The following is an 11111-nucleotide window of genomic DNA, read 5'->3' on the forward strand; positions in this document are numbered from 1 at the left end:
ATTTATATTTAGAATTATCGAGTTGAATGATCTAGATTATTATCTAAAATGTTAGTCCCTTGTTATTAGATATAAATATAACATGCCTAGTACTTTTGAGCTACTTAAAACTGTTGGATCTGAGAAACGTTAATTAAACGGTGTATTTAAAAGTGGTATGTTTGTCAGCTCCATATTTGTTATACTATCATCAATAAGCACTGTTGAGTTTCTATCTAGCAACTACACAATGAGACTAAACATACTACATAGAATTTGTCTTTAAATAACAATATATGATATATTTAGAAATTTATAGCATTGTCTTAAGGCTTTGTTAGTTTTAAGTTGGTATGTACTTATGACGTATTTTTAACTTCTATTTGAACATCAATATATGATATATTTACATCTGTGGAGAACTATAAGATACATATATATATTTGTTAGTTTTGATGAGGATAATGAAGATAGCTCAGTATTTGATGTAACTTCAGCCTGTTATATGTGTGATGACCCCTATATTGTGTTAATTTATAACGCTATTTCTGTGAAGTCAACATTTCCATATATATATGCACATGACTGCTATGTTGGATCTATCCATCAAGGACTTCATTAGAAGAAAATACATCTAAATATAGTTGTATTTCAAGAATTAATGGACCAATTTTACGCCATAAACTGAAGATAATGAATTTCTTATCTTTATTACTTCCATTTTTTTCAGTTAGATTTAGGATTCTTCATCTACAAACTTTTAATTAAATAATGTTGTCTTACATATGATTTATCAGAAAGATAAAACTGAAAAACAGTTTTCCATGTTTAGTGAAGACATGTTTCTAGTTAAATCTTATCTGCTTCTGATACAATTAATGTACGGCTTATATAAGAAAAAAACCACTGAGTGGTTTGTTGTTTTGTAATCCTCTGATGTATTGATATTTACTTGAAAAAGCCGACTTTACCGGTGTCTTAAGGTCTTAGTGTTAAACAAAGAGATAGGTGTGATTTTATATCACTGTAGATTGAAAAGAATTAGTTTGGTGTTATACAACAACATATATCTATAATATAGAACCAGGAACCAGCAGCTGTAGTTATTATATCCGAATCCGAATTCATTAATATATCTTCTATAACAATTATATGTTTGTCGATCAGTCGTTTGGATATTTGAAGTCGTTGCATTATCTCTCGGTTTGTTACAATTAACTAATTAGTTATAAACAAATTATAATATTGGAAATAATTCTTATACTAGAATAGGTCATAAACAATAAGAAATAGATTGGATTCATTGTGTTTATGCTAATTCCTTATATGGATATAAAAGAAAACCTGCAAATCACATTGTAACAAAAATATCTTTAACAAAATGGGTTTTCCTGTGTAATACAATTCAATATCATGGGTGTCACATATGGGTAAAATATCGGATTTGATATTCATTTATGAAATAAATGATTTTTCTTGTAACATTTCGTTTTGTTATTTCTAATATTGCAAATATCTCAGTTCACTAAAAATTGAATGATGCCTATCTAGTATCATATGGAAAATACGTGCTTGGCTGAACATGATTTTTTACCGCAATTATTTTAGAACGATTACTTTTAACTCGGCAATTTCAAACAAGGACAAAGTAAAGAACAGCAGTGTTAGTCGTTAAACGAAGAAGTATGGTTGTTGATCTTAAATAAAATTTTCATACTGCATAGCAAGAGAAGCAAAAGTAACATAAACATTCATTAGATTTTTTTAATCGGTGACCTACTTTCAGTTATACAAACTATCTAAACTGATAAGTGCCTATGATAACGAAATGATCGGCTCATCTTGTTCAAACAAGTTAGCATGAAATATAAGTCAACAGACGAAAATGCATTCAATCCTTGGAGTATATATATATAAAGAAATTGAAATCACTTTTAGAAGCATTATTATCACGTATTGAAATGATTTACGTTTGCATATTTATAATCGCTATTCCGCTAATATATGCATATTTAAATTCACTCTAATTTGCGATTAAGAATTTGTTCTTATTCATAAATACAGAAAAAAAAAACATAAAAAAAACAAACAAAAAAAAAATAAAACAGTCAAATGATATTTACATGTCATCGATTCTCAAGTGAAGAAGGTTTGCAAAAATATCACTTGAAAAAGACGTGGAATCATATGTTTTAAATAAGTGTATTTGTTTCTGTATCAAACATAATGCTGTTATTTTCTTTTATGAAAATAACAAATAATATCTTAAAAATGTTTTGAAGAAAAATGGAATCTATTTTAATCAGACAAGTATTATTGATTAATTGTCATCTGTGACTGAGACTGTATTCATTAAGACAACGAACGAGGTGTTATTTACTGAACTCATTTACAACAGGAAATATAGGATTTCAACTTAAGTACTTGATTTAATAAGATTGGGAATGATTATTGGCTTGAAGAAATTACAATAAAATATTAATGTATCTTTTTTTAGCGATATAGTTAGTGAAATCGTGAGTAACAGGCATTCAACGATATATCTCGAAAGAGATTTGTATGGAGACCGTTCGACGCCATGTGCGAATTTACACAGTATTGTGAAATTACAGCAAATACAAAGTCAGTTATTCTCATAATCGAGCGTGTTTGAGGAAAAAGACATTTAACTGATTCCGATGAAAAAGAATTTATTATCAATAGAAGTCTAAATCATCACATGCTCGATTTCTGTGAAATTGATTCATAGTGATTTCTATACGAACTGGTTATACAAGCTAAGAACAGTGGAAAGATAAGAAGAAATTAGGAGTCAAATGTTTTTTTTAAAAAAAAATGTGATAATATGTCTTGGTGAAAAATGTTAGTATATACTTGCTCTGAGATTTTCAAATATAAATAGTATTGATAGATAAATAATGATGTGATATTTTTTCCGCTTCAATATCACAATCATGCAAATACTTAGGAACGTGTAGGAAAATAGGAAAAATTAAAAATGAAGCTTGAATCAGAAAATTTGAATGCAGATACTAAAATATATGTTTTTTTACTGAGCTAAATTCAGTCGATGTCAATAACAATATAAAAGACGTATGGATAATGACAAAAATACCTCCTGTGTTAACAACTTGAGTAAATAGCTACTCAGTGTTTCCATATTCTCTGGGTCGATTTATTTGTAATCCTTGTCAATAATTTCCGCGGGAAAACGATCAAAGCTGCGTCGTCTTTAAGTGTCTAGTATGATAAACAAGATACATTGATTAAATCCCTTACACAGGCGACATAATGTTCTGATAAGATTCCAAAAGAGTTTACATCTTGTGCAATATTTGTAAAATCAGTGTCCATGAATGCGTGTGTGGCCTTTCAGAGACCCACCTTGATAAAATGCGCGTTCAATACACACATTCTCTAGGGTAGAAGGATGGATAGTTAAAGAATGACGCCATATAACATCAAACCTATTGGGTTCTTTTTGATTAGCTTCAACATTAAATCTATAGTAATGATCACAAAAATATCAATTTCGATTATATTTGTTACAAGAATAATGACTTTCCTTCAGATAATAAATTGCAAAAGAATGTTATGTATCAAATTTCGAAAGCAGCAATAACATTTCTTTTAGATTACAACCAACTGCAAATGAATTTTTTGTCAAAATATTGTATTCGAATTTTAATCGAATCAAATCAGACTTAAGCTTTTTTTTATGATAAGTAATGTCTTAGTTTATTATATAGGATCTAGATAATATGGGTTTGATGGCTGATTGCGATAATACTATTCAGGTTATTTCACCTGCCTTGTCTGCAGGACAGGTTTAAATATTTGCTTTGTGATTTTACTTTCATAGCCATACATTATATTGTTTGGTTTCTGATTTTAGTATTATACCAAACCTCCGTATTAAGCAACATGGGGATTGTATGTAAATAAAAATATATAAAGATTTTCGGAAGAAAGTCAATCGGATAAATAGTATTTATTTTTGTACGTTTTTGTAAATTCATATTTAGAACTTAATGTGCATTTTCATAATCATGTCAAAATTTTGACAGAGATTGATTGAGTTTTTTATAGTCGCATTTTCATAACGTTCTAATTATTTTGTTTCAGTATGCAAAGAATTCAAACTTTTATCGATGGGATGCCTGTTTAAGTATGTTCATGTGTTGATATGTGTATTAGTATTACTTACGATTGTTACATGAGATGATCTTACTTTTCTTCCGTTTGTAATTGTACCTATTATATGATATATATATATATACATATACAATAAAAGATAATAGCTACATAACTACATCTCATGAAACACGCTTTTGATATCAGCGGTTGATAAAACATATTCATTCCCACTGGTCGTAAAACATTAGCTGACCACACAGTATGTGTATCACGGATAATAATAAATGTTATCGTAATTCTGCTTTATGATGGTTTTTCTTATTTCGCTAGGTGTAAATACATTTTATGTAGAAATGATATAAACAAAAAAATGTCGGATTTTAAAAATCTCAAAAGTACTTCCTTTTCAATAAAAATTTAAGTTTCTGTTTTCGTTTAAATTTTCAGCAAATTAGTAATGTTAGGATTCAGTATTTACATTTATATAGTGGAAAACAGATTAAAAAGTTTTCAATCAGCATTCCTTTTGATCGAAGATGTGAATAAGATGAAAACAATAATTCCTATGTAATTCAAAGATTGAATCCACGGAAAATTGACCTTATAATAATGAATTTATGATGAGGAACATCTTACCTCGTTGTTTTATGATCTAACGTGAATATCTGAAGTGATGCGTGGTGATATCAACAACTGTATTAGTTACATGATGATTGAGGAGAAGATGGTTTAAAAGTTTAGATTAACGAACCAATATCAAAATATGATAATTTTTAAACGTTAAAAATATTATCGTAAATGACGCCAATGATCAAACGAATAAAAGCTGAAGTCATGTACTGTTGACGAAGGGAAAAATCGATAGCGCGGAGGAGCTTAAAAGAAGTCATGGTTGTTTATAGTCCCGGTATCACTGTATAACGATATCTACTCAGGGGAACCCTGGTGACGATCGGGGATACTATAAAACGACTATTTTGTCGTAAAAAAGTCAGTGATTTTACATGAGAATGCGTGTGGTATGAAGAGAACCAAACACATACACACATGCCTAGTAAGGCTTGGTCTCCGGTATGTGTGTGGCATCCAGTTACTCTAGAGATTACCAACAGACAACGGTTAATGCTAATTACATTTAGAGCTGGTTAAATTCATATTCAATGCATGTGATTCGATTGCCGTATTATAACTTGAGGCTAGGGGAAGTTACGTAAATCAATCATATAGCTTTGTTTGGTACGGAAATGTTTCTTGCCGTAGGATGTTAGTATCATGTTTGATATTATAGAAAATACACACGACATTTTACTAACGAGCTTTGAATTATTTCGAAGTAATTTTTCTCTAATATTTATATGATCGAAGAAATACGTATTGTCGCATTGATTTACCATAACTGAGACAAGAGATAAGTATAGATTCGATAGAAAATGCATACAGTTTAGGCTGATATGAAACAAATAAATAACTTTGTGTATACATAAATTATTCAGGTTTTATCTACTTCTTTAAAAAGTTTTGTCTAGAAAATGCATAACTTCCAATTCTTTTCATTCCTAATAAGATACCGCTATATACGGCACCAATAGGGAGGCTTGTATTCGTTTCATAATGTAAGTGATTGAACCATTTGCTTGATAAATATGTTAATAATATATAATCAAGTATATTTTAAATATGACGATACTATAGAAATTTCATGCGGTCTTTATTTCTATAAAAAGGAACAATAATCCTTCGACGGTATTTTTTTTATTAAAGTTATTTTTTTTGTAACTATAATTTTTTAACCACCACAACATTTTTTGGTAAATCAATCTTTTTATGAGATATGAGATTAAGTAATAATTAAACTTTCTCATCTACGGAATTTTCATTTTTTTAATGATATAAGTTCTGTATTTATGTCTAAGACATATTTTTGTTATTAAAAACTCCAAATATAATTAAATAACGAGACTGACTGACTTTATCTTACAAATTGGCATACGTAGATATTTTTGTAAGTAAAGTCTTATTATAATTGTATTCAGTATGATAATAAAATAGCACACGTGGGTGGTCCGGCCGTCAAGTCTTACCTGGGAAATTCATACCAGGTATAAAGGCCGGTCGAGACGCTGTTGTCATCAAGCTAATATTTATACTTTACTTTATATGAAACAGGAATACGTATTCTAAGAAACATATCTATCAGATGTAGTCACTTCCTCGCTGATTATAAATACGTGTGTGCAATGTTGATATTGATATATATTCTGTAATGTTGCATACAGTGTGTAGTAAGTCCTTTGTATGTAAGTACTTATATAAATATATGTATATATCCATCATAAATAGTACTTAAGACAGGCAGAATTTTGTTATTTCTAATGCTAAACACATCCTAGATTAAGGCGACCTTTGACATTAGACATATCTATAACTAAGATTTATAGGGAAATTAATGTACATTTATCATTGCTAGTCTTTGTTTTTATACACACTAAACAGACACGTGTCATCGATAAATTAGCGCAAGGAATTAGGACCCACGATATTGCGGTTATCACCACTGGGAAACAACTTATTAACGAACAGGATCATATTTATAAAACATGCTAATTCTATTGTTCAAACGGAGAAAATTCCAAATCTGTAAACTAACAACCCGTGAATTGAATCCATACATCTTACATTAGGCTATATCGTACTTTTACAGTAACAAAGAGAGTGCAACATCAGACAACAAAATATGTAATATTTAGTTTTTTGTTTCAAAAACATTATAAGCTCAGGTAAGATAAACTCCTACCATTTCGAATTTTGCTTTGTTTATTTTGTTTTAAGTTATATCCTAACCGTACGATTTTCTTCCGAATAGCAAATGCAGTAAATATTTGTAATGTATTAAGTTAGATTAAATTCAATACAGTACAGATTAACAAATTTCTTTTACAGCAGTATTCTTTTTTGTTCCATGTAAACTTACAAAATGTTATTTGAGTGTATGGCTATTTTGTCACTTTGACTGACCAACTATTATGTTTAACATTTTTACTGATAACATGAAGTATGAATCGTGATTGTTCTGCACACGCGACGTCTAAACTTAAAAATAAAAATAAAATAAAAACGAAATAATACGATTATTTTGACACTTCAATACTTCAGTTTTGAGTATTATTAAATGGAAATAAAGATCAGATTTAGATGATATAATTACCGTTCCTAAGTATATTTCCTATAATTTCCTGTCTGCAGATTAAAAATATTAAACGCAAAACTACCGATTGATGCATGTACGACGACATACTTTGACCATTCTTGTTCGCGTAGTATAAACAGCTTCCTCATATCTCTTAAAATTCTCTAAAATCGACATGTGTCCAAGATCAAACACATTAATCGAGAGCGCAGACTTGTTGTCGCCTTTCGGGAAAATATGCATTTGTATATTATAATATAAACATGGAATGTAAAAGCTAATCAAGGTGTTACTTTGTAACAGATGTAAGTGCTTGAAACATACACGAAGCATCACGTTCTTTTGAGAATGTAACATTAAAACAAATTATTATGCAATTGTTGGTTTTACATTAAAAATTATATAACTTTTTCTGTTAATAGATAATAATGTATGAATTTAACTGTATAGTTATATACCAATTGTGTAATACTTTTTGCGACTACCCGACAAATTAAAAGTTTCATCTTGATGAATTTTTCAAACGATAGTTTAGACTTCAAAACAACAGCATATTTTAATGCTTCCCTCCAGTTATAAGCAACGTCCTATTTATTTATCGATTTTATTTATCTAAGAATAATTTTAGTAATTTTTTTTTTCATAAGTTTATTTGTAATAATTCTGATCTTCAAATATACAGATGAAACATCATGATTCGCCAACGAAGAAGGAAGTAACAAATTACCCCCCTTTGACTGGTCGAGAGTGTTCGGATAATTAAGTATATATCTTAAATTGCCTCTCATAATGAAGTAATGTTTTTGTTGTAAATCCTTTTAGTTATTCCAATGATAGTTGATCATGATGTCATAAGATACATTCCTTTAATGCAAGTAAACAGTTATGCTGATACTTTGAATAAACCGCAATTAATACTATAACTGCGAATTATAAAACTGTGGTTTAATATAAGTTTAATAGCTTTACCAACCTTCATGTTTGGTATATTAAAATCTATACAAATGTCACATATAAAATTAAGAGCCAAATTTTTCGCTATCAGCTTTGCAATTATTAGTATTTCTCGCTACCTTTACTATTCAAACATTAATGTTACTACTTCTAGATAACTATTTATGCGTTCATGTTTCAGGTGGGAATAATTGTATCAATGGTCCCCCTTTTTTTACTTTACTCAAAATGGTATGAATTACCATTCATGTGGTCTAATTTTTCCATAAATCATTATTATCTGGAATAAGTTTAAACATCTTACATCCCCTGCTTGTTAAAGCGTAAAGAAAGAGAGGCTAAGTGAAATGTTCCCAGTTTGATTTACCTTTAAAGTAGCGGGGAAACATTTCTACCTATGGGCTTTGACAATTAACTGTTATCTTCCCCTCAGATGAATGTCGCGACACTCAATCAGAGAAATCTCTAAATACGTCTACTTCAAACTTATCAGATATTACAAATCCCCGTACTTCGCTGTTCAGACATTACATTCAGAGGACATTATAACTTAAATGATAAAACAGCCTAAGAGTTTACCCACATATCCTGTTTATTTCAGACTACTTTCTTTATTCATTTATGCAACATCAATAATCGCCAAGCTTGAAATAAAAAAAAATGACATTAGCTTTTAAATAGAAAAAACGGTAATTTTGTTTTTTTTTTAACTCATAATGAAAAGAAGTGTTATTGTACTACAACGTCCATGTTTAAACGGAAACAGAAATACATTTAACGAAACAGAATTAGTGTTGTGATATCATTCAATGTATCACTCAAGGGTACAAACCTTCAAAGAGTTTACATTCTTTATCATTACTGAGAAGCTATCAAAATGCTTGCCTGCCTTAGATAACACATTTATTTATATATATTTGTCAAAAAATGATCTTTGAAAATATAAAATTTACATACAAAACGAATTAAAAAACTGCAATTAATACCCTCATAAGTAGATATGTCGAGATTTTTGTTTATTCATGAGAGCTCAATTCTTTCCAGTAGAAATAATGATCTAGATTTTCAATACGAATTTTATCTTTGGCATCATTTAAAAGAAATGTCTTTCGTGTTCTTGGCAGCTCCATCATCAATACTCGATGAAGTCTTACCTTACTATGTTGCGTGATAGCAGATTTTACCTGGTTATATATTATCGATATAATTTAAGGGAATCCATTTCTGTATTGAAATGTTGAAACACAAGACTCGGTATCAGGACTAATCACGAATAGATTTAGATATAAGAAAGGTTTAAATGTTCCATGAAATTTATTTGTAATTTCTATCACCATTATAAAAGGATCAATATCTAAGTTATGAGTATTCAATATGAAAACAGATATGGATTATTTTAATCTATTTTAAACTTTAAATGCATATCATAGGTATATAGTAGTCAGAATATTTATGGGTTAAGTGAGGTGTAATCTTATCTTAATGCTTATGATATAAAGTGTCGAGTGGAAAGAAGGAGACTTGAATATTACCTTATCAACAAGCAAATTATGTCCTAGTCCATTATACACGTATTATGAATGTTATTAAATCAATATTACAATACTTTTTTTAACCTTTAATTACCAACTAGTGACGAATTTCGTTAGAATTTAGTATTTTAGAAACTTTAGCAACTTTAGGAAGTATATCTGTCATTTAAAAGTTAGTTTGATGCATTTGTTATTGTTTTTTGTTACTAAAGCTGATTTGTTTACTGTCGACGAAAGTGTTTAAAGACAGGTAATAGGTCTACAAGATTACCTGTCATCAGTTTATCCCTTACCTCTTTGGCAAAACGAGGGGTATGCTGTTACTGATGACGCTTTGTTAAGGTCCAAAGCTGAGGGCACCTCGGAGCCCCGCCAGGTATTGTCTAGCACGTTCAAACGCTGATGACTGTTGCACGTGCACGATATTGCACAACAACTCCTTTGAGGGTCTTCACGACATGAATTTTCACATTCATTCCTGTTACTCGAAGCTTTATAAATCAAACTTTCATAGCCAGACTTCATTATCGATGGGTCACGAGGAGACGTACCTTCCGATGATGAGGTGCAGATAGATTGTAGTTTCCAGTCGGTATTTCCATGCTGTTTGGGTGTGTCTGTCTGTAGGGAGTACATAGACCCGGGTGGAAAGTACCCCGAGTGGGGCCAGGATCCATACATGTGGTAGTTACGGTCACAGTTTGCCCCGTCCGCATATGAAGGCAAGTGCCACCCACGAAAAGCATATGGGTTCATCGCTGCCATAGTTCGTCCACACTTACTGTGAAAACTCCGTGTGATTATATATAGTTGTGATAGTCTTAATATCAGTATTGTAGAATATTACGTGGTCTACACTTAATGCTGCCACTACAATGTAACGGCGTAAGAGATATCTGTGACGTCTGATGGCTCTTTCACTACCAACCGTAAAATTCTATTGCTTTTCTCAATTCCCCTTCTGCTTGCTTGTCTCACACAACTACTAACAGTGTGCTCACTACATCAACAGTAACCACCAATGTAACCTTCCCTCCTCAGTATCCTGTGATCGCACTGCGACTGAGGTTTTCCACCAGCCAACCGTGTGGACGACATAGATAGTGCCTATCGGTCTGTTTCTTTTTGTCAAACCAACTCATTAAAATAATAACTACACATCGATAGCAGGCGATCAATTGATTGGTTCCTATGAATGCGGAGTAGTGGCGTATGTCGACTGTGCTCTACGTAGGCCCAGTCAGGTCACCGTGCGGCTCCCGCTGTCTTCACGCAACACTGATTCGCTAGCTTGCTCGTGCATAAAACTAGGAAAAAACAAC

The 11111-nt window shown here is 30.8% G+C and overlaps 1 protein-coding gene across 1 annotated transcript in view; it reads right to left on the bottom strand.

The window, feature by feature from the left end:
* The window catches only part of LOC132557355 (homeobox protein Hox-D9-like), a 59887-nt gene extending 49050 nt beyond the window's left edge, over positions 1-10837 (bottom strand). Inside the window, exon 1 of the mRNA XM_060221846.1 lies at positions 10083-10837. Within this exon, the coding sequence (XP_060077829.1) occupies positions 10083-10554 (472 nt within the window). The 5' untranslated portion in view covers positions 10555-10837. The remainder of the gene's footprint in view (positions 1-10082) is intronic.
* Positions 10838-11111: the final 274 nt, after the last annotated feature.

Source organism: Ylistrum balloti, unplaced genomic scaffold (genome assembly GCF_031769215.1).
Source record: "Ylistrum balloti isolate Yb309-2 unplaced genomic scaffold, AGI_CSIRO_Ybal_v1 Utg370662, whole genome shotgun sequence".
In the NCBI taxonomy this organism is placed as follows: Eukaryota; Metazoa; Mollusca; class Bivalvia; order Pectinida; family Pectinidae; genus Ylistrum; species Ylistrum balloti.